This window comes from Equus caballus, chromosome 10, assembly GCF_041296265.1.
Source record: "Equus caballus isolate H_3958 breed thoroughbred chromosome 10, TB-T2T, whole genome shotgun sequence".
Taxonomy (NCBI): Eukaryota; Metazoa; Chordata; class Mammalia; order Perissodactyla; family Equidae; genus Equus; species Equus caballus.
The window spans coordinates 20,309,098-20,332,689 of record NC_091693.1 but is presented as its reverse complement, the minus strand read 5'-3'; the positions used below and the strand labels follow the sequence as shown (position 1 = coordinate 20,332,689).

At 54.1% G+C, this 23,592-nt stretch overlaps 1 protein-coding gene across 11 annotated transcripts in view; it reads right to left on the bottom strand.

Annotated features, from left to right (window-relative positions):
• The window catches only part of MYH14 (myosin heavy chain 14), a 101,292-nt gene that overhangs the window by 9,542 nt on the left and 68,158 nt on the right, over window positions 1-23,592 (bottom strand). For all 11 annotated transcript variants that reach the window (XM_070224755.1, XM_070224760.1, XM_070224754.1 and 8 more), the window contains 14 exons: window positions 22,743-22,866; window positions 21,999-22,170; window positions 19,768-19,980; window positions 19,031-19,175; window positions 18,329-18,535; window positions 13,667-13,771; window positions 13,423-13,575; window positions 12,183-12,431; window positions 9,379-9,591; window positions 7,160-7,372; window positions 5,762-5,923; window positions 3,842-3,970; window positions 2,824-2,912; window positions 2,615-2,738 (listed from right to left, as the gene is read on the bottom strand). In XM_070224755.1, coding sequence (XP_070080856.1) covers window positions 2,615-2,738; window positions 2,824-2,912; window positions 3,842-3,970; window positions 5,762-5,923; window positions 7,160-7,372; window positions 9,379-9,591; window positions 12,183-12,431; window positions 13,423-13,575; window positions 13,667-13,771; window positions 18,329-18,535; window positions 19,031-19,175; window positions 19,768-19,980; window positions 21,999-22,170; window positions 22,743-22,866 — 2,298 coding nt within the window. The remainder of the gene's footprint in view (window positions 1-2,614; window positions 2,739-2,823; window positions 2,913-3,841; window positions 3,971-5,761; window positions 5,924-7,159; window positions 7,373-9,378; window positions 9,592-12,182; window positions 12,432-13,422; window positions 13,576-13,666; window positions 13,772-18,328; window positions 18,536-19,030; window positions 19,176-19,767; window positions 19,981-21,998; window positions 22,171-22,742; window positions 22,867-23,592) is intronic.

Below are 23,592 nucleotides of genomic sequence, written 5' to 3'. Positions count from 1 at the left end.
GAAAAAAAACAAAAGAAAAGATTGGCAACAGTTGTTAGCTCAGGTGCTAATCTGTAAAAAACAGAACATTTTTCTCCCCAAAGCCCCAGTGCATAGTTGTGTGTCCTAGTTGCAAGTCCTTCTAGTTCTTCTATGTGAGATGCAGCCACAGCATGGCTTGATGAGCGGTGTGTAGGTCCACACCCAGGATCTGAACCGGCGAACCCCGGGCCACCGAAGCAGAGCGCACGGACTTAACCACTCGGCCACCAGGCCAGCCCAGTCCCGCAGTCCTTGCATGCTGACAACCCATTGATGGCCTTTACACTTGAAAGTAAGTCTCACTTTTCTCAATAAATCCTCATCTCACGTTTTCTTTCTTTGACTATCTTAAACATATTCCTCCATTTTCTTCCAGCACAAAGTCTTGCTGTCCGAAAAAAAATCTGATGACAATCTATTTTTCTTTTTCTTTATATACCGCTTCCTCATTTTTTTTTTCTGGATGGCCAAAGGATTTTTGTTTTTCCTTTTGAAAGTCCAAAATTTTTACTAGACTCTGTCTTGGTGTCAGTTCTCATGGCTCAGTATCCTCAGGTACGCAGTGTGCTCTTCCACGTGTAGCTTCAAACTCTTTTGTTTCAGGAACGTTCTCTTGCATTACGGCTCTGACCTTTGCTCTGTTCCCTTTCTTTGGTTTTCTTCTTCAGGGACTCCTATTATCCATATGCTGGATCTTCTTTGCCTGCCTTCAATATTTGCCATTTTCTTGTGAATCTCTTTTTGTGTCTTTTTTGTGTGTGTGTGATGAGGAAGATTGGCCCTGAGCTAACATCTGTTGACAATCTTCCTCTTTTTTATTTTCTCCCCAAAGCCCCAGCACATAGTTGTATATCTTAGCTGTAAGTCCTTCTATTTCTTCTATGTGGGACGCCTCCACAGCATGGCTTGATGAGCGGTGCCATGTCCACACCTGGGATCCAAACCAGCAAACCCCAAAGGCCACCAAAGCGGAACATGTGAACTTAAGCACTATGTGACTGGGCCAGCCTCTTTTAGTGCTTTTTTAAAATTTCATTTTGATTTTTAAAAAGATTCTCCCTTTCACCACCAGCCAAGGACACAAGTCAGGTGGAGTCCCATCATTCTTTATACGACTGTCATGTCCTGTGCTCCCTCCATCAGAGCCTTTATTGGAGTATTCACTTAACTTGTGATGAGCCCCCAGCCCTGTTTTAGATCCTGGGGAGAGAGCAGTGAGTGAAACGAACACAGAGCCCCTTCTCTTAAGATGGTGCTTACATTCTGCTGGGGAGATGGGCATCAGACAAACCAGTAAACACATAAAGTAATGCCAGGTAGTGGTCAATGATATGGAGGAGAATAATGCAGAGAGGATGGGAAGAAATTATGGGAGGGAGGGTGGCTTTCACCCAGGGTGGCAAGGAAAGCTGTTTTGAGGGAGTGAGACATGTGATCATGAGATGGTTGGGAGAAGAGCCTTCCAGGAGGAGGGAATGGCAAGTGCAAAGGCCCTGAGGTGGGAATAAATGTGGCATCGTCAGGGAAGAGCAAGGAGGCTGGTGCGGCTGGAGCAGAGTGAGCTGGGGGGGAAGGGTCGGAGAAAAGGTCTGAGTTAGCCTGCGACTAGAGTGTGGGGCCTTGTGGGGGTTTGCGATTTCACTCTGAGTGGGGTGGCAGCTGTATCATCCTGGAGTATGACTGCCTGTCCCACTGGCCTAGGGGCTCCCTAAGGGTTGAACTGGGGTCTTTCTCCTCTCCGAGTCCCCAGCAGCGCCAGGACCTGGCCCATGAGAAGCTTCAAGATGCGTCTTTAAAAATTAACGAAATAATGAAGATATAGGTCCCTCTTTGGAAATCCCATCCCTCTGCTGTCTGCCTGGCAAACTCCTACCTTCCTACAAGACCTGGAAAGGCCTCACCTCCACCAGGAAGTCTTTCCTGATAGCCCTCAGCCTCCAGGCTGGGTGAGCCCCTTCTAGGTTCTCACAGCGTGTTGTGCTTCCTCCATTCTCATTTGTATTTCTGTATTGGGATAGTCTGTCTCCTCCATCAGACTAGGGTGTCCTTAAGGACAGAGACCTGGAGTGATCCATCTCCAGTCCCCAGCATCACCCAGAATAGGATCTGGGCCTCCAGAAGCCTCAGGAAATATTTAGAAATAAATATACAAATGAAAATATGGTTTTCGCCATCTCCCAAGCTCCTATTTATACCTGAAAACCCAAGCCAAATGTCCCTTCTTTCAAATGCCTTCTTGTGACTCCTACGGACTCTTCTCTTTTTCTCTCTCTGCCTGTCTACTGGGCCCAGGTACCTCTGTTATCACATATGCCACCCTATAATGTGACAGTGTAGTTCCATGTCTATTTTCCCAGGAAACTGCAGGACAGAGACCCCACAGACTTCATCTCTGGATCCAGCTCTTGAGAAGCCTCAGAAATACAAGCGAATGAATGAATCAATGCCTCTCCCACTGGAGGACTCCTATTCAACCTTCAAAACCCAACTGAAAAAGTCCCTTTTCCTATGTCTGTTGAATAAAAGGATGGAAGGTTATGGTCCCAGGTCAGTGAGGACCCGGGCTGGCAGAGGGAGACCCGGTCATGCTCACCTGCAGGAGCAGCTTGCGGTAGCGGTCATTGAGCAGCTCTGCGTTGCTCTGCTCCTCCTCCAGCTCCTCTTCCATCTTCCCCAGGCGCACCTCCAGCTGACGCTTCTCCTCCAGAATGGCCGCCCTAGAGAGAGCGGGAACAGGAGGAGGTGAGAGGGCCGGATGGCCAGAGGAGGGCATCCGGCCCCACGTTACCAGGGGCCACTCACTTGCCAAGGCTGCCATTGGCCACCTCATCTGCCATCTCATCCCGCTCTTGCTGGGCCTGACGCCTGGCGCGGTCTGAGGCGGCCAGTTCCTGCAGTGACAGAGAGAGGGGGTGGTCAGCAGTGGTGACCGGCCTGCCTGCCCCTCACACAAGTCTCTTGGCCTGTTTTTCACGGCACGTGAACAGGGCATCCCTGGGTGACTTTGCGATGAACTTCAGTCTACAGGCAGGTGCCCCCTAAACCCGTCTCCCAAGCCCCCAACCGTGTTCACCTCTTCCTGCCCACGCCACAGGTCCCGCACCTTCGTCACCTCCTCCCTGAGCCCAGAGGCTCCCGTCAAACCTGCTCCTCCTCCAGGTTTCTCCAGTCGCAGGCCAGACCCCAGGTCTCTCCTCACCTCCTGCACCCCCTCACCACCCACAGCCTGTCCGTCCGGCCTCTTTACTTTCGGCCTTGGTTCCCCTCTGCATTCCCATAGCCCCGCCTCCCGCAGCCTCCTCTCTCCCCAGCCTCCTTGCCTCGCGTCTTCCCCCTCAGTCCATCCCCCACACGGACCCTGCCTCTCCCCAGCTCAGAACCCACCAAGGGCTCCCCAGTGCTCCTAGGCTGTCGTGTGTGGTTGGTCCCATCCGTCCCCATCCCCACCCCCGGCCTCCCATCCAAGCGCCCCGCCCACCCACACTCCTAGCCTCCCATCCCAGGGCCCCACCCACTTCCACCCCCAGCCTCCCATCCCAGGGCCCCGCCCACTTCCACCCCAGCCTCCACTCCTAGGGTCCCGTGCACTTCCACCCCCAGCCTCCCATCCCAGGGCCCCGCCCACCCACACTCCTAGCCTCCCATCCCAGGGCCCCGCCCACTTCCACCCCCAGCCTCCCTCACCAGGGCCCCGCCCACTTCCACCCCCAGCCTCCCCCCCAGGGCCCCGCCCACTTCCACCCCCAGCCTCCACTCCCAGGGCCCCGCCCACTTCCACCCCCAGCCTCCTGTCCCAGGGCCCCGCGCATCCTGGCTTCACCTCCTGTAGCCGCAGCACTTCTGCCTCCAGCCCCTTGAGGCGCTTGTCACTCTCCCGGTTCTGGGCAAAGATCTCCTCCCGGGAGGTGCGCGACTCCTCCACCTCCCGCCACAGTTCCTTCATCTGGGCCTGGGCGGAATGAAGCGAGCAAGCGGGCTCAGCCTGGTCGTGACTCACGGGGAAGCCCCTACCCTCGCATCAGCCCTGAGGGGGCGCCCCGTGAGCAAGCACAGTCCTGCGCGCTGCCGCACCCCGCCCGCCTCCAGCCGCTTGCTGTGTGACCTTGGGCCAGACCCTCCCCCTCTCTGGGCCTCAGCCGCCTCCTCTTTAAAAAGGAAACACCTTAAAATTAAAGTAAGCCTAAAATGGGTATAATATTCGGACTCAACCCTGCAGTCATAATAAAGATGGTTGGCAACCGCTTACGGACTCCCTGAATGCCCACAACTCCAGTTGGTGGGGAGTGTTTTCCTCCCCAGTTTACAGCGGGAGAAACTGAGGCACAGAGAGGTTCAGCAACCTGCCCAAGGCGGTAAGTAGCAGAGGCAAGATTTGAACCCAGACCATCTGGCCCCCAAGGTTTCTACTTCTAGCCACTTTGCTACCAGGCCACACTACTTCCGAGCATGTGTAAAGATGCCCGTATACGGGTTTTCTCCTCGACGGTGTTTAAAATAACGAAAAATAAAACACAAACTAAATAGCCACCACCATTACAAAAAAAACCCGACTCTGTATCTTTACAGTGGACTAGTGTGTAGCTGTTAATGACCATTTTGACGGCAGCAGCTGGCTTGGTGGCGGCAGGACGGACATCATCACTGTTATTAATCTTATTATTATTTGCTTGATAATAATAGCTTCTCAGGGTAGAGGTTTCCTCTCAGTAGTGACATGGTTGGCAATTATAACCTTCTGGGACGGGTCTTTCTGTACCAATGCTGCGCCACAGAAATATATTGCAAGGATTGGGGTTGTTTTCCATTTTCTAGTAGCCGCATTAAAACGGTAAAAAGACACAGGTGAAATAGTCTGAACGCTATATTTTATTTAGCCTAATATATCCAAAATGTTCTTATTTCCATTTATAATCAATACAAAAATTATTGAGATATTTTATGGGTTTTTTGGACTAAGTCCTCGGAATCCAGGATGCAATTTGGATTTTGGACCCACTGTATTTTAGATACCCAGTAGTCACACGGGGCTGGGACCCACTGTACTGGACAGCTCAGAGCTATACTTTTTAAGAAAATGGGGGCCGGCCAGTGGCTTAGTGGTTAAGTTTGCTCACTCCACTTCTGCAGCCCGGGGTTCGAGGGTTCAGATCCCAGGCCCTGACCTACACCACTTATCAGCCACGCTGTGGCAGCATCCCACATACAAAATAGAGGAAGATTGGGATGGATGTTAGCTCAGCGACAATCTTCCTCAAGCAAAAAAAGAAGGATTGGCAAAGATGTTAGCCCAGGGCCAATCTTCCTCACCAAAGAAGAAGAAGAAGAAGGTCCAGAGATTTCCCCTAACCCCCCGCCCCCGCCTAACACGCATAGCCTCCCCATCATCGAGTCCCCCCCAGAGTGGGACATTTGTTACAACTGATGAACCTACCTAGACATATTATCATCCAAAAACAAATTTGTTTTAAACAACCAGGTATAACTTTCACAATGGGGGTGGGGGGGAACCCTAAGGTGTTTCTGTTTCAAAAATTAAATAAAATGAGGAAATTGGACTTAAAACTTATAATAAAAAATATGAAAAGAACAAGTGAGCCTTTGGGGGCACAGATGCTTATACTAGTGTTGACTAATCCAGGTGCTGGGTGGGCGCGGGGGAGGGGGGGGAGTGGGGTGCAGAGGGCGGGGCCGGAGCGAGGGCGGGGCCGCCCCTCCCGGCGGGTTAAGCCCCGCCCCTTACCTGCATCTTGCGCGCCTGCTTCACCGCCTCCTCCTTGCCCTGCCCCGCGGCCGACATCTGCGCCTTCAGCTCCTCCAGCTCCGCCTCCAGCTTCTTGCGCGCGGCCACCGCCAGGGCGCGCTGCTTGCGCTCCTCGTCCCGCTCCACCTCCGCGTCCCTCAGCTGGGGGGTGGGGAGGCCGAGGAGGGGCGGGCTCAGGGGACAGGAGACCCAGGCTCCCTCTACATGCTGGTGACATAGCTGTCCACCCCCCAGCCCCTGCCCAGGCCTTGAGCCCCGTCCCTCCTACCCCTTGCCTCTCTCCACCTGGAACAGAACTCTCCTCTCTATCCGCGCGGCCCCAGCCCCAACCTCCTCTCTGCTTGGGTCTCTCCCCTCCAGCCCATTCCTGCATGGATCCAGAAGGATCCTTCTATCCTCGGAGCTGACACTGCCTGTCCCCTGCTCACGGCCCCCTTGGGCTCCCCAGTGCCTCCAGGACAAAGGTGTGGACACTCACCTGTGGCTGGATCAGTGGGGCCAAGGGAGATCAACCACACTCAGAGGACCACCCCCCGAGCCTTGGGTCCCCTGTTCATCGCTCCTTTCAAGCCTCCCAGCTCCAGTCTCCCCCACCCCCGACCCCGTCTGCTGCCCACGTGGCCCCAGACGGGTCTTTCTGACACTCGGGGCTGACCAGCCTCTCGCATGCTCAGCGCTCATCTCCTAGCAGAGTGCCCTGCCTCGCCGCAGACCACAGGAAATTCCTCGACTGAATGAGTGATCAATGACTGGTGCAGAGAGGGAGAGAGGGATGGACGGAGGAGGAAGTGGGTGAATGAGTCAATGAAGGACGGAGTGAGGTCGTGGTTGAAGGGGGTGTAGACGAGCTGGTGGTGTAGACGAGCTGGTCAATGGGAGAGTGAATGAGTCAATGAAGGAGGGAGTGAGGTCGTGCATGAAGGGGGTGTAGACGAGCTGGTGGTGTAGACGAGCTGGTCAATGGGAGAGTGAATGAGTGCCTGGGTAGGCTGGGGGTGTGAGAGGCCGAGGCTGGATAAATAAGGGAGTGGCTGGGTTGGGGAGAGGAGGTTGCTTGGAAAAGGGTAGTTGGGTGGATGGAGAAGTTGCGTGCAGAGCTGGTTGCGTAGACGTATTGGCTGGTGGGGAGGCTGTCTGGGTGGCAGAGTAGATGGGTGCGTGAGTGGTCTGGTGGGTAGAGATGTCTGATTGGGTATGTCAGTAGGTCAATGGGATCTGTGTGTGGGTTCATGGGTTATGGTGGGCGACTGGGTTGGGGAACGGGGGGATGCTGGCTAGCGGGAGACACTTGGGTAGAAACACGGAGTAACAGGTGGGTGGGTGACACTTCTGGCCCCACTCGCTGCCCGGCAGCACCCCCGCCCGGCCTGCTTGTACCTGCTTGGCCAGCTGCCGCCGTCTCTCCTCGCCAGTCTCGTCGCGGCCCTGCAGGTCCCGCTCGTGCTGCGCCTTCAGAGCCTGCATGGTCACCTCCAGGCGCAGCTTGGCGTCCTCGGCCGCTGTCAGCTCGTCCTCCAGCTCCGTCACCTGGGTCCGCAGGTCGTTGGCGGCCTGTTCTGCCACCCGGCGGGCTCGCTCCAGCTCATGCACCTGGTGGGGAGGGAGCGGGTCCTTGAGGGCGGGGGCGGCCAGGATCGCAGGTCTATCCTCGCAGAGAGGGAGGGAGCAAGTCGAAGTGACCGTCCTCGTTTGTTCATTCACTCGATCAACGCTTCCTAGACGCCTGCTTACGATGCGTCTCATTCTGAATCAGCCTGAATAATCCACGCACTTTATTAATAATCCACGCGTGATCATTCTATCATCTGAAGCTCGAGAGCCCACTTCAACTGTTTGTTAGGTCAGCTGACTGTCAGGAGCGGTGGCTCATTTCCTCGTGCGTTTTGTGATGCCGGATTGGGAGCTCACTTTACTGGGGCTCCATCTTCGGGAGCTCTGTGTGGAGGCGCGTGGAAGGCGTGGAGCTCCAGCGTTAAGCGCCAGACTTGCCAGGACACTGCCAACCCACTCTCGACTTCTCTTTTTTTCTCAGCTTGGGGGATTCTCAGCCCTTTCAGGAAGGTGGAGACGAAAACCCCCAAACGCCCTGTGGAAGCGGATCTGGGTTTATGAATTCTGAGACCCCCCCCCGCCCCAACGCCTCTCCTTAATTGTCACCTCCTCAGAGAAGTGTCCCTTGACCTGTCAGGGCCTCCCTGTGACCCACGTTCCCTGCACCGGGCTCCTCTCTGACTCAGCCCTGGTCACAAAGGTCCTTTAACATGGGCTCAGGTGTCTTTTCGCGCAACGCCCGTCTCCCTCACTGGGCTGTGAGCTCCACAGGGCGGGGACCGTACCCGCGTGTCACCACCACCCAAGGACCCTCACGGAAATGCTGGCCAGTGACAGTGTCAACGTTCAGCCCTTGGGAGGGGCCAACTGGTCTCTCCTCCTCCTTCGCACCTGCCAATCAATGTTGTTGACTTGAAGGAGTCAAGCTGTCTCCCACTGTCACCCTGTTTCCCACAAAGGCCTTTGGAGTCATGACCAACAACTTGATGGTTTTCCCAAAGGCCAGACTTTGGCCGTTCGAATCCGAGTTGGATCTCGGCTCCGGTATCCCTGGGGCTGCAGGCCGGCCACGGGTATGTCTCGGGGGTGGGGCTCTCTCCAGGCCTGGCTAAAAGCTCCATCGGGTCAACGCCAAAGCGTGTGGAGAAGATAGAGCCCCCAGGGGTCCTACTCATGGGATTACGCTGTTTGGAATAAGGAAGGAGGTCCAAGTGCGGCTGCCCAGGGACCCGACTGAACATGGATGCCGTCAGCGCCTCCCGTGAGCAGTCCGGGTGGCCGCATCCCTGGGCCTGTCCTGGCTGGTGCTCCATAAACATATTGGGATGAAGGAAGGACGGCGTAGAGGGTGTGGTGGACCTTACAGAGGCTGGATACCCGGTGAGTGGGGCCTGGGGACAGCCCTGGGGGACCCCTTGCCAGCCCTGGAGGGATGTGTGCGTCAGGGGAAGACAGAGGCTTGGTGTGGGAGCCTGAGTGTGCTCAGTGGGGTTGGGGGTGGCAAGGTGGGGTGTCCTCGCCCTGGGCCTGTGATGTGTGTGCAGTGTGTGTGCACGTGTATGTGCACATCGTCAGGTTTGGGGCACGGTTCTCCGGCTGTATATTGTGCATGTTCCCTCTCTCTCAGCATTCATACATGCGGGATGCGTGGTTTTCACACTCTCATGTCTGTGAGCAGCTCCCCTGTTCTGTGCGAACGTGTGTGTTTGATGGAAGATTCGCCTCCCGTTCTGTGTATGTTACATGAACACGCATGTTGGTGAAAGGCTGTCTTTACTGTCCGTGTGTGCACATGGACACGTGTGTTGGTGAACGGCTGTTTTAACTGTCCATGTGTGCGCGTGGACACGCGCGTCTGCTGGAAGCAACTCCTCACACTCTGTATGTATGTGAACACGTGTGCCTGGTCTGTGCGTGAACACGTGACCTGGTGGCCGGCTCTCGCCACGTCCCGTGTGTGAGCGCACGCGCGTGTCTGCCCGCCCCAGCATGGAGCACGCGCGCAGTGGCCCCCTCGCGGGTCCGGGGAGCGGGGTGCTGCTCACGCTCTTGCCGACGTCGTCCTTGCTGCTCAGCAGCGCCTCCAGCTCCGCGCGCAGCGCCCGGTTCTGCCGCTCCAGCTCCTCGCGCGCCTCCTGCTCCTCCTCCAGCGCCCGCGCCAGCGACAGGGCGCGCGCCTCGCGCTCCCGGCTCTCCGCCTCCACCCGCTCGCGCTCCTCCACCGCGCGCAGCACCGCCGCCTTCTCCTCCGCCAGCAGCTTGCGGTTGAGGGAGATGGGGTGGGGGGGAAACAGGTTAGCTGAAAGGAGCATCCGAGGGGGTGGGAGAGAGGGGGCAGCCGGGGACAGAGAGACGGATGGACACACAGACAGACAGAGGCAGAGACACAAGAGGAAGGGAGAGGGATTAAAGTCGCAGCCATGTCCCAAACCAGCTCAACTCCCGAAGGGGCCAGAAGGACGAGCCCCTTGCTCTCGATTCCCAACAAAGCAGAGGGAGTTCTGGGGGCAGTGGTGGAAAAAAATACATTTTTCTAAAAAACGGACTTCAACGTTTACTGTTTTTTAAGACAGTAATTGATGAACCATAAAGCTGATAAGACATGCAGAAAGGAAAGAGAGTGGGACTCATAGTGAAGAGGAAAATCAGCCCGTGAAGACAGACCCACAGACGACTAGATATTGGGATTCTCACACCAGGACTTTAACTATGAGAAGTAAGTTTCAGGACCAGATGGATACAATGTGTCAAGAGACAGGGTTATCTCAGGAGGGATTTCAAACTAAAAGAGAACCCAACAGACATGGCAGAACTGAAAAGTGTAAGATCCGAAATCAAAAGGTCATCGGATGAGAGGCGGCCGGTGGGGCAGCGGTTAAGTGCGCACGTTCTAGTTCGCGGCCGGGGGTTTGCTGTTTGGGGTCCCAGGTGCAAACCTATGCACGGCTTGTCCAGCCATCTTGTGGCAGGCATCCCACATATAAAGTAGAGGAAGATGGGCACATATGTTAGCTCAGGGCCAGTCTTCCTCAGCAAAAAGAGGAGGATTGGCAGCAGATGTTAGCTCAGGGCCAATCTTCCCCACCCCCCAAAAAAGAAGAAAAGGTCATCGGATGAAATTGGGAGCAGACTGGACACATTAGAAGAATCCGTAAACTTGAAAACAGGTCAGTGGAAAGCATCTAAATAGAGCAAAGGAAGAAAAAAGATTGTAAAACAAATAGACAGAGCTTTAACAATCTGTGAGAGAGCATCAGTCAAACACATGGATTTGGAGTCTCAGAGAAAAGGGAAAGAAAAGGAAAACAAGAAAAAATTGGAGAACTAACTACTTGATTTTTAATATATAGGCAAAAACAAGCGGGGAGAGTGTTTTCCACAAATAGCGTTTGAACAATTAGAAATCCATATATATAAAAACTTAACTTGGAGCCATGATCGCAGCATATAAAAAAATTACTCAAAAGGGATCATAGACCTAAATGGAAAACCTAAAAGTAGAAAGCTCCTAGAAAAAAACACAGGCAGAAACCTTTGTGACCTTGAGTTAGGGAGAGATTTCTCAGACACGACACCAAAAGCGTGATCCACACGATAAGAAATTAATAAACTGGACTTCATCAAAATGAAAAACTTCTGCATTTTGAAAAACTCTATTAAGAGAATGAAAAGACAAGCCACAGGCTGGATGAAAATATCTGCAAAGCAATATATCTGATAAAGAATTTGTATCCGGAATATATAAAGAACTTTTGAAAATCAATAATAAGAAAAGAAATGACCCAATTTAAAAAAAAAAGGGGGGGTGCAAAAGATTTGAACAGATGCCTCACCAAAGAAGATGTGTGGATGGCAAATAAACACATGAGAAAATACTCAACATCGCTGTTCATTAGGGAAATGTGATTAAAACCACTACGTCCTGTTACAAAGACTAAGGCTTTATTCATAATAGTCAAAAACTAGAAACAACTCAATGTTCATCAACAAGTTAATGGATATACAAAATGTTGTTTATCTATACAGGAGTAATACTTGGCAGTAAAAAAAAGGAACGAATTATTGATACATGCAGAAACATGGATGAATCTCAAAATAATTCTTCTTCTTTTTCTTTTTTTTGTGAGGAAGATTGGCCCTGAGCTAACATCTGTGCCAGTCTTCCTCCGTTATGTATGTGGGACGCCGCCACAGCATGGCTTGATGAGCAATGTCAGTCCATGCCTGGGATCCCAACCAGTAAAGCCTGGGCCGCTGAGGCAGACCATGTGTACCCAACCACTACACCACCAGGATGGCCCCTCAAAATAATTATTCTGAGTGAAAGAAGCCAATCAAAAAAGAAAAGTCTATGAAAAGAAAGGCATGGGTGTTAGCTTAGGGCCAGTCTTCCTCAGCAAAAAAAAAAAAAAAAGAGGATGATGGGCAGCAGATGTTAGCTCAGGGCTGATCTTCCTCAAAAAAAAAAAAAACATAAAAAACAAAAAAAGGAGAAGAAGAAGAAGGCAAAATAATGACTCCCCCATATTCTGGATAAAGAAAATGGGGCACAGAGAGGGTTGAGCAATTTGCCCAAGTCACACAGCTGGAAAGAGGCTAAGATGGGATTTGAACCTCAGGCTTTGCTGATCTTAACGATCTGGGGTTCTGTGATTTTTATTTCATCCTCGGATGGCCAGATGCTTAATATTATCCCCATTTCCTAGATGGGCAAACTGAGGCTGAAATGGGACAGGCATCTTGCCCCGGGATCCCCCCGCCAAGTTCATAGTTGAGCTGTGACCCCACCGTAACACGGGAGGCGGACGAGCATCCTGAAACCCCAGCTGGGGAAACCGAGGCGCCCTACCTGGTCGAACTTGCGCTGCTTCTTCTCCAGCGTGCTCACGAGCTGCCTCTGCTGCTCCAGGTCCATGGTGGCGTCGTCCAGCTCCTGCTGCAGCCGGCGGCGGCCGCGCTCCAGCCGGTCCACCACCTCGGTCTTCTCTGCCAGGCGCTGGGTCAGGGTCTCCGCCTCGCGGGCCGCCCGGCGCCGCGCCTCCTCCCCTGCCTCCAGCGCCCCCGCCTCCTCCTCCTGGCGCCGCCGCCACTCTGAGAGCTGCGGGGAGGAGAGAGAGGGTGGGTAGCAGTCATGGCTGTAACAAGGCGCTACCTGGTGCTGCCCCACTTCCCAGAGGAGGAGACTGAGGCCTGAAGAGGGAAAGGACTCGCTCTGCTGGGCTCTTCTGCCTCGGAGGTGGGTTGAGGTTGTGAGTTCTGTGAGCCTCAGCTCCTTCGGGAGATTAAAATTATTCCCACCAGGACCCAGAGATGAAGCAGACCCCACTTGGCCCTGGGGAGCCCCCAGTCTGATGGGGGAGACTGAGCATCACAGCCAGGGTGATGCAGGCTAAGGTATGGAAGCCATGGGACTCCACAGGAGGGAGTCAGCATCTGTTCTGAACACTCAAGAGAGACTTCCTGGAGGAGGGAGGCATTTGAAGTGGGTCTTGAAGTAGGCATAGGAGTTTGCCAGTTGAAGAAGGATATTTGCAGGCATGCGTTCATCAGTCATTTCTCAAGGCCTACCATACATCAGGCTCTCTGTTGGGCTATGCTGGGGATCCAGATCTAACTCTGATAGGGTCACACTTTCAAGGAGCTCCCCATCTGGTGGGGAGACTCCCGGGTGGAGACAGCTCCAGGCCAGGATGATGAGAGTGGGGATGGGGGAGAAAAAGTGTTGTGGGAGCTCAGAGGGGTTGGTCAGGGACTTCCTGCAAGAGGGAAGGCGGGCGAGTGTAAGTTCTAAGGAATGTCAAGGGGGTTCCCAAGTGAAGGCGGGAAGGAGAGATGAGAGACAAACGCAGCCAGAGAGGAAGGAAGGACCAGAGGATGCAGGGCCTCCCGCACCCCGCTGAGAGGCAGGGGCTTTGTCCAGGAGCAGCCACAGCACAGGAGGGCTGTGGGCGAGGGAGGGGCAGGGGCCGCTCTGGGTGTAGACGGATCCCTCTGGGGCCGTGTGAGGATGAGCTGGAAGGGGAGAGAACTGGGAGGAGCAAGCTGGGGACCCGGGTGTCCCCTCGAGGTCTCCTTCCGGGATGGCTCACCTGGGCCTGGGCGGTCTGCAGCTCGCGGCCCGCCCGCTCCCTGGCGGACGCCTCCTCCTCCAGCTGCTCCCGCAGCCCCGCTGCCTCAGCCTCCAGGGCTCGCGCCCGGGACCCCAAGGCCAGCTTGGCCCTGGTCTCCTCCTGCAGCAGCTCCTGGAGACGGAAGGGAGAATGGAGGTCAGGGGTGGGCAGGAGGGCGGGTGGGTCCGGGGGGGCTGGGTGCTGAGGGGTGGGCTGGGGTCACCTGGGCATCGTGCAGCTGGGCCTCCGTGCTGCTCAGCTCCTTGCTCAGCCTGATCGCTCTGGACTCGGCCTCACTCAGGGCCCCGGACACGTTCTCGAGTTCAGCCTGTGGGGAAGGGGCACCTTCCAGTGGTGGCTTCTGTCCAGCCGACCCCACCGGCTCCTCCACCTCAAATCCCCACCACACACTGCTGTCGGGAAGGTAAAATGGTGAGGCTGCTGGGGAAAAGAGCCTGGCAGTTCCTCAGATGGTTAAACGTGGGGTTTCCATGTGACCCAGCAATTCTGCTCCTAGGCATGTCCCCAAGAGAAAGGAAAACATATGTCTATGCAGAAATGTGTACAGGAATGTCCAGAGCAGCTCGATTCACTATAGCCGAAAGGTGGGAACCACCCAAATGTTCATCCACTGGTGAATGGATAACCAAAATGTGGTCTATCCAGGCAGTGGAATATTACTTGGCCCTGAAAAGGAACGAAGTACTGAGAGATGCTACAACATGGATGAAGCTTGAAAACATTTTGCTGAGTGAAAGAAGCCAGAAACAAAAGGACAAATATCGTATGGTTCCATTTATACGAAATGTCCAGAATAGGAAATCTAAAGCGACAGAAAGTAGATTAGCAGTTGCCAAGTCGGGGTGGGGGAGGATTGGGGGATGGTAGCTAAGGAGTACAGGATTTCTTTTTGGGGCAATGAAAATGTTTTAAAGCTAGATTATGGTGACGGTTGTACGACTCTATGGATATGCTGAAAACCACTGAATTTTACATTTTAAAATGGGTGAGTTATGTGGTGTGTGAGTTATATCTCAATAATGCTGTCCCTCTTCCCCCTAAAATTACCCTGAGCGAGGCCCCTGGCTTCGTGTTCCTTCACTGTAGGAATCGGGCAGCGGTTGCCCACTTCTGTCCCCTGGACTCCTCCTCTGCCCATCCCCCGCTGTGTCCCCAGGGCCCACAACAGGCCTGGCACACAGTAGGTGTTCAGTAAACGTTTGCTGGATGAGCGTGTCCAACACTGAGCCCCACCCTGAATGTCCCTCCCTCCTTTTCCAAGGTTCACTTCGGGAATAACGTTGGGTTCGAACTCTGGCTGGTAAGAAAATTGATCTGAAACCTTGGAAATAAGACAAGAAGATGGCCAGGTGTCCTTCTGACGTCACAGAACGGGACCATCTAACAAGCCCGCCTCAGGTTCACCTCACTCTCCGGGGGAAGGAAGCTTTTGTTGACTTGCACTGTGACGACCGAGTGGCAAATTATTTCTATTCAGGAGAAGAGATGACGTAGAGCTTACATTTTATTGCCCTGTGGGACATTAGCCAATTTGGTCTCTAACTGTGCCATTTCATTCTGGCATTCTTTGTTTTGTTTTGTTTTGTTTTTTTTAAAGAATATTCTTATCTCATTCTTGGTACTTTTTTTTTTTTTTTTGCTGGGAAAGATTGGCCCTGAGCTAACATCTGTTGCTAACTTTCCTTTTTTTCTCCCTCCCCAAAGCCCCAGCACATAGTTGTATATCCTAGTTGTAAGTCCTTCTAGTTCTTCTATGTGAGCTGCCACCACAGCATGGCTACTGACAGACTAGGAGTGTGGTTCCGCATGGGAATTGAACCCAGGCCACCCAAGCAGAGTGCACTGAACTTTAACCACCGGGCCATCAGGGCTGGCTCAGGCACTCTCTCTCTTGCTGATTACAAACACGCCAATCTCTCGTCTCTCACCTTGAACACCTTTGCCATCCCACTGGGTCCCTCATTAGTGCTTTAAATAAATCTCTGATGTGTGTTCACTAAGTCTTTGCATGAGACTCATGCTTTGACCTTTGAAAATTATATTTTGACCTGGTCTTGGCACCTCCTGGCTGTGCGACCTGAGGCAAGTGACTCCTGTCTGTCTGGCCCTCAGTTTCCTCATCTGGAAAATGAGGGATGATAACAGGACCTGCCTCCCAGGGCTGCTTTGAGGAGGAAATGAAATATTGAAGATACAGGGACTCGCCCAGTGCCTGGTACACACCTAGTGCTCAATAAATAGGAAAATATGACAATTTTTTAGCATTTAATGTGTGTCCAGGGGCCATTCTAAGCGTTTTACAAGTATACGCTCATCAAATTCACACATCAACCCTATGAGGCTGTGGAAAGTAGTAAGAGAAACCTTAACTGAATTGGAGTCAGAAGGCCTGTAGGGGGAGCTCTCACACCCTATGACACATGGTCAGTTACACCAAAGGATGCTTGTCTCTGGGACAGGAAATAAAACCACTTTACTACTGAAGGAAGATTTCTCTCCCCACCTGGCAACAGCTCAGCCAATGAGAAACACCACAGCTCAGCCAATGAGAAACACCACAGCTCAGCCAATGAGAAACACCACAGCTCAGCCAATGAGAAACGCCACAGCTCAGCCAATGAGAAACACCACAGCTCAGCCAATGAGAAACGCCACAGCTCAGCCAATGAGAAACGCCACAGCTCAGCCAATGAGAAACGCCACATCTCAGCCAATGGGAAATGCTGCAGCTCAGCCAATGAGAAACACCGCAGCTCAGCCAATGAGAAACACCGCAGCTCAGCCAATGAGAAACACCGCAGCTCAGCCTATGAGAAACACCGCAGCTCAGCCAATGAGAAATGCCACCACAGCTCAGCCAATGAGAAACACTGCAGCTCAGCCAATGAGAAATGCTGCAGCTCAGCCAATGAGAAGCCGTTGCCACCCTGAACTGTTACTTTCCCCCAATGGACTTTCCTTTAGAACAGCCCCTCCCTCTCCCCCTTTTTCTCTATAAAGACAGCTCCCTGGCTTTGTTCTCTGGATTTGCCTATGGTGAACCATAGCAGGCACATCCTGAATAGCAAATTCTTTTCACTGTTCCTAAATAAACTCATTTTGAGATAAAATAGGCAAGTTTGCTTTTTAAGTTACAAGGCAGATACCTTTATTATTCCCTGTTTACATAAAGGGAAGCTGAGGCACAGAGAGGTTAGGCAATTTGCCTAAGATCACACGGCTACGGGTGGTGGAACTGAGATCTGAGCCATGAGAGAATGGCTCCAGAGCTGCATTATCCAATATAGTAGGCACTAGCCTTATGTGGCTATTTAAATTTAAAGTAATTTAATTAAAAGTAAAAACCCACTTCCTCAGTTGTACTCGCCACATTTCGAGTGCCCAGAAGCCAAGTGGATGGCGCAGTTAGAGAACATCTCCATCACTGAACAGAGTCCTGCTGGAGAGTGCTGCCTAGAACTCCTGCTGTCAGCCGCCAAACGCTACTTTTGGTGTCACTTTTATTTTTATAATATGTACGGCGCTCAGCACAGGGACCCCCAGGGAGCATGATTCTATTTGGGGCAGATCCTAGGTGTCCCCCCAAATCCATTCTTCCCTGGTCCCACTGTGACGGGTCCATGGCTGCCAGCTAGAAACTACATTTCCCAGCTTCCCTTGCAGCTAGCTGTGGTCATGTGATTGTGTTACGGCCAATGGAAGGCGAACAAAGTGATGGATGCAAATTCTGTCCCCTCCCCTCTCCCCTTTCTGAGCTGGACCACAGACGTGCCCACAACCCAGGTCTGACTCTGAAGATGAGGTCAGTGTTCTTGGGATGGTGGGGCGACAAGACTAAGGAACCCCAAGGAGCACGGTGTCCTGCCAGCCATGACGGCTTGCCCTGAGCCCATTTCTTGAGAGAGAAAGACCTGTGTTTTTGATTTAAGCTGATGAATTCTGGGGTCTCTTTGTTAAGCAGCCCAACCTTTCCCCTCATGAATACACTGTTTTAATCTGGAAATTCAAGACTGTCACTGTGTTTTCCGAAATTGAAAGTCATTCTTCCCTCTGTTCTTCTTGCTTGTTTGTATTCTCAATAACGAACAGGTATTGGTCATTGAGTTAAAACACATAATAAAATAAAATGTTAAAAATCCATTTTTTGGGGCCAGCCTGGTGGCGCAGAGGTTAAGTGTGCACGTTCCGCTTCAGCAGCCTGGGGTTCGCTGGTTCAGATCCCGGGTGCGGACATGGCATCGCTTGGCAAGCCATGCTGTGGTAGGCGTCCCACATAGAAAGTAGAGGAAGATGGGCACGGATGTTAGCTCAGGGCCAGTCTTCCTCAGCAAAAAAGAGGAGGATTGGCGGCAGATGTTAGCTCAGGGCTAATCTTCCTCAACAAAAATTTTTTTTTTAAATCCATTTTTCTTCTTCAATATCGTCTTCACACAGTTCCACGTAGTCACACTGGGCTGTTCTAACCAGACCACAGACTATTTAAGGCCAGAGGAGAAGGGGGTGGAGGGTGGAGGCTGTGGCAGGGTTAAGAGCTACAGGGTCAGACATGGCTGGGTTCGAGTTTTGGCTCTGAGGGACCTTAGACAATCAACTTCACCTCCCTGGGCCTCAGTTTCCTCCTGTGTAAAATGGGAACAGTACAAGCACGTCCCTCAAAGGAGAGCCAGGAGGATTTAGTGAAATACACGGGATGGTTGGCATATAGTAACAGCTCACCAAATACTAGCTATTTATACGTGATTATGTTGGAAAAGTTGGAAGGAACAACAGGGCTGAGGTGGACCAAACAGAAGCCCAGAGAGGGCAGGTATCTCACTCAACATCACACAGCAGAGACCACCCCTGCCCTGGCCGCCCCACTCACCTGGGCCCGCTGCAGCTTCTCTGCAGCCTCTGCTCGGGCCCGCTCTCCATCACCAGCCCGGCCCTGCACCTCCTGCAGCTGGGACTCCAGGCGGCGCCTCTTCTGCTCACCCTCCTGACGCGAGGTCTGCAGGCTGTTCAGTTCCCCCCGTAGCTCGGACACCTCGGCCTCCAGGGCCAACCGGGTCTTCTCCCATGCACTTTTGCCCTGGTGAGGGAGAGAGGCAAGCAAAGATTTATGATTCCCCACATCTACCAGGCCAGGCAGACTCCTGTCTCAGGGCCTTTGCACTGTCTATTCCCCCTGGAACTTCTCACTGCTCCTTAAAGACTCAGGTACACTCCTGCCACAGGGCCTTTGCACAGGCTGTTCCCTCTGCCTGGACCACACTTCCCCGTGATGCTGGGATGGCTCACCCCTCGCCTCCCTCAGTGCTTCCCTTGGATGTCACCTTCTCAGAGAATCCCTCCCTGCCTCTCTATTTAAGATCACACTCCCCAAGTAGCACTCTGACCCCCTCTCCCTGTTCATTTCCCCACAAGGGAAGGGAACAGCATGTGTTCAGCTAATGCGTGCCGAGCAAAAGATGAAATGAAGCCGTGAAGATGGGAGGGAAGAAGCCCAGAGACGTGGGCCGGCCCAGCACCAGCCGAGGCACCTCCTCCAGCCCAGCATCCTGCCCTCCCCTCCAGCCCAACTCACCCTCCGGGCCTGCTCCAGCTGCTCCGCCAGTTCTCCCAGCGCCTGGCCGTGGCGCTGCCTCAGCTCCTGCACCGCCACCTCGTGAACACGCGTCTCCTCTTCCAGAGCCTTCTTCAGCTCCGTCACCTCCTGCTCCCTCTTGGACCTTTCATTGTGGGAGGAAGATGGGGAGCAGAATTTCAGAATAGAGGAAGGCAGGGACTTTGGGGGAGCATCCCCTCAACAGCCAGTTGTGCCTCCATTTATTGTTTCCCACCAAAGATGGGGACCTCACTCTGCGATCCCCAAGGGATCTGGGTGGTGATGCTGTGGGAGAAGGGTGGCTTTAAGGGTGAGCTCCTATGCATCCCTCAAAACCCTATTCAGAAAGCCCCTTCTCAAGGACGTCTTCCTGGACTCCCTCCCATAGATGTGGCATAGGGGCCTGCTCTTATCATCCACGATGCCCTCTGCTACTCCATTAAAGCATGCTTTGTCCCAGATTGGGTCTACCTTTGCTCGAATCTGCTTCCCCCCACACACCAGGAGTTCCTCAGAGCGGTGCCTGGGTCTAACTCACCTCTGTCCCCAGCTTGGCCCAAGCGGGGCCCAGAGCTGGTGCTCCACAAACAACTGTTGAACGACTCACAAAACCCTTGTGTCGATGGAAAGCTGGCACCCCCACCCCGACCCCTAGTCCTTCTCTCTCCCCGGACCTCGCCCTGCACGTGTTCAGCCGCCAGGCGGCCAGGCCTCACCGGAGCTCCTGCTGCGCGTTGGTGGAGTCCAGCGTGTCCTCGAGCTCGCCCCGCAGCGCCTCCAGCTCCTCGCCCAGGTCCCGGCGCTGCTTCTCGGCCTTGGCCCGGGCCGCGCGCTCCGCCTCCAGGTCCTCCTGGGCCTCGGCCAGCCCGGCCTGCGCCTCCCGCAGCGACTTGAGCAGCTGAGCCCGGGCCCCGCCCTCCTCCTCTGCCCTGGGGGTGGACGAGGACCACGCAGTTGGTAGGGGGGCAGGCAGGCGGGGGAGGGATGATTTCTGGAGGCGGAGAGGCCCGAGGAGGACTATGGGGGTGGCCAGGGCTGGGTTCAAATCCCAGCTCCGCCCTTGGGCACATGCCTCCGGAGCCAGCACCTCAGCTTTCTTAGCTGTGAAATGGGAATGACACTGACAGTGGCCACAGCCACACTTACTAAGCTCCCGCCACATGCGAGTCCTTTACTTATCATCTCATTGAAAGCTCACACCCAATGAGGAAACTGAGGCTCAGAGTGGGAAAGCACTTGCCCTGGTCACTCGGCCAGTGACCTGGCCCCACAGCCCCTCCTCATTGCCCTGACCCAACATGGCCTCCTGCAAAGAGAAGCTGGGGGCCGTGCTCCACTTCAGCAGCCCAGATTTCACTAGTTCGGATCCTGGGTGTGGACCTACACACGGCTCATCAAGCCATGCTGTGGCAGCATCCCACATAGAAGAACTAGAATGACCTACAACTAGGATATACAGCTATGCACTGAGGGGCTTTAGGGAGAAAAAAAAAAAGAGAAATATCGGCAACTGATGTTCACTTAGGGCCAATCTTCCTCAGCAAAAAACAAAAAACAAAAAAAAAAACCCAGAAGCTGAATTGAGGGCAGTGTGGACTGGGAGTTAAATGGCTCAGGGAGCCCCTGCTCAGCCACCTGCCCTGGCAGGTGACAACCTTTCCTAACTAGAGGCAGCTAGTCTGTGAGGGGACACAAACGCCCCACGTCGCAGGATCGCCATGAGGATGGCAATAAAAATAATCATAAGAGGGCAAAAGAATCCCACAACTAGAAGAACCTACAACTAAGATATACAACTATGTGGCGGGGGGGAAGATAAAGCAGAAAAAAAAAAAAGAAGAAGGTTGGCAACAGTTGTTAGCTCAGGTGCCAATCTTTAAAAAAAAAAAAAAGAAAGAGAGAGCGCAAAAGACTACATGTTGCATGATTCCACTTCGAGGAAATATCAACAAGCGAATCCCATGCGGACAGACAGCAGATGGGTGACGCCAGGGGCTGGGGCGGGGGGGCGGGGGACGCAGAGCGACTGTTTAATGGGCGTGGGTTTCCTGGGAGGTGATGAAAATGTTCTGGAACGAGATAGAGGCAGTGGGTGCACAACACTGGGGACGTGCCAATTGCTGCTGAATTGTACACTTTAAAGGCCAATTTGGTTCTGTGAATTTCACCTCCATACAAAAAAAAAAAAAGAGAAAAACAAGGAACGACAGCCCTAACGAAGAGCAGCAACACACGCATCCAGACTTTCCCGAGGGCTGAGCGTGTGCGAAGTGTTTTAGGAGCATTTTCTCTCATTCAATCCCCACACGAACCCGAGGAGGGGCTGCTGTAATCAGCCCCATTTCACAGATGAAGAAACTAAGGCTACACAGGGGAGATCATCCGGGTGGGGTCACGTGGTCGGAACCGGGAGGAGCCGGGATTCAAACCCAGAAGTCAGACTTGAGGGGGCATGTTCTTTTTCTTTTGCTGAGATAGATTAGCCCTGAGCTAACATCCACCGCCAATCCTCCTCTTTTTGCTGAGGAAGACTGGCCCTGAGCTAACATCGTGCCCATTTTACTCTACTTTATATGTGGGACGCCTGCCACAGCATGGCTTGCCAAGCGGTGCCATGTCCTCACCCGGGATCAGAACCCACGAGCCCCGGGCCGCCCAAGCACAGCGTGAGCACTTAACCGCTGCACCACCGGCCGGCCTCCAGACCACCTTTCAAATCACAGCTGATTCCGGGCTGTTCCGTTTCGGGAGGAACAGACTGGGGCCTTTGTTCCCGGTTCCCTTGACCAGATGGGCTTGGAACTCGCTATGTCCACTTTACAGAAGGGGCTCGGGGCGGGTGTGCACGGCTGGCGGGGGGGGGGGGGGGGGGTGCGGGCGGGGGGCGCTCCACCGGGCTGCGCCCCCAGGCGGGTGTGGATGCGGCGCCCCAGGGCTGCGCGCGCACCTGGCCAGCGCCGCCTGCAGCTCCTCCTCCTTGCGGCCCAGCTGCGCCCGCAGCTCCTCCGCCCGCTGCTGCTGCTCCCCCATCTGCTCCTGCAGCTCCGAGCTCTCCACGTCCAGCCGCCGCTTCAGCTTCTCCATCTCCTGGCGGCCCTTCTCCTCCTTCCGGAGGCGGTCTGAGGACGGAAGGGGGGGCCGTGCGTGGAAGGTTCCGGACCCACGCGCCCGGCAGCTCCCACGGCCCCCAGGACTCGCGGGGTGTAAGGCTGAGCTCAGCGCCTCCCTCCACACCTCCTCCTCTTCCCAGCTTACCCATCTCGGGGACGCCCCCCTGCCCCCCAGATCGTGGGCCAGATCCCCAGTGGCTGTCCCCTTCCCCTCACCCCCAAGGACACCCCTGCCTCTGCCCGCTGACTCTCTCGGCCCGTCCTCTCCTCGCTGCTCTCCCCCCCAACACCCCCACCCCCCCACCCCGGCCTCCTCTGGGCTCTTTCCCTTCTGTTTCTGATTCTGAGTCAACCGCGAGGGACACAGAGACAAGACAGTGTCTGAACCAGATAGCGGGACAGTCAGAGAGGGAGCGAGACAATAGCATTGAGAGAGACAGAAACAACTTGTCCCAAGCCTTCTTTCCTGCCCCCATTTAGCAAATATGACCACTGAGGCCCCAGAGCGCACGGGGTCGCCTGAGGTCACCACCCCCCACACCCTGACCCCAGCCGGAGCACGCACGGGGGCGGGCGCTCACCCTCCATGTCCGCAATCGTGGCCTCGTATTTGAGTCGAAGCTTATTGAGGCTCTTGACCTTCTCCTCCTCCTCGGCCGCCTGGGATGAGAACTCGGACAGACGGTCTTCCAGAAGCTTCCGCTCCTGAGGGTGGTGGGAGGTGGTGGGGGGGGGCAGTGGTCAGGAGCAGCCCCACTCGCCCCTTGTCTTCGATGTCATTTTCCTCCGTGTTTCTGCTCATCGCCATCCTCCCCTGACCCTCCGGCTCCCAAGCCTTCCATCCTCCCCGATTCTCTAGGGCCTGCTGACCCGTCCCACCCCGACCAGTTCACGCCCGTCAATGTTGGTGTAGACGCCTATCATCCAAAGGACACCACCGTCATCCCCGTGACGGCCACTGAGGTCGATTCTAATCATTTGCTACTATAGACGACACGGCACGGAACATTCTCGCCACTACTGTACTCGAAGTCTGGCTCATGGACCAGCAGCCTCAGCATCCACAGGGAGCTTGCTGGAAATGCCGAACCCCGGGTTCCACCCCAGACCTGCCCAAGCAGAATCTGCATTTGAACGAGCTCCCCACAGGAGCCCCGTGCACATCGGAGTTTGAGAAGCATGGGCCTGGAGCAGTGGTTTTCAAACCGTGAGTGGTTTTAGAAATCAATGCAGTGGGTCGGCACTGCCCTTAAAAAGAAAGAAACAGAATGGAGTAGAAGGGGATAGTTATGAAACCGAAGGAATGTTCCAGAAGCTGTGCATCCTTGAACTCTCAACTCAGGCATCGTTGCCTCGGGGAACCCTTCTTTGACCACTCCCAGGACAGGTCAGGGAACCCTCCATCGTGTCCTGCTCTTTCCTGACAGTTTC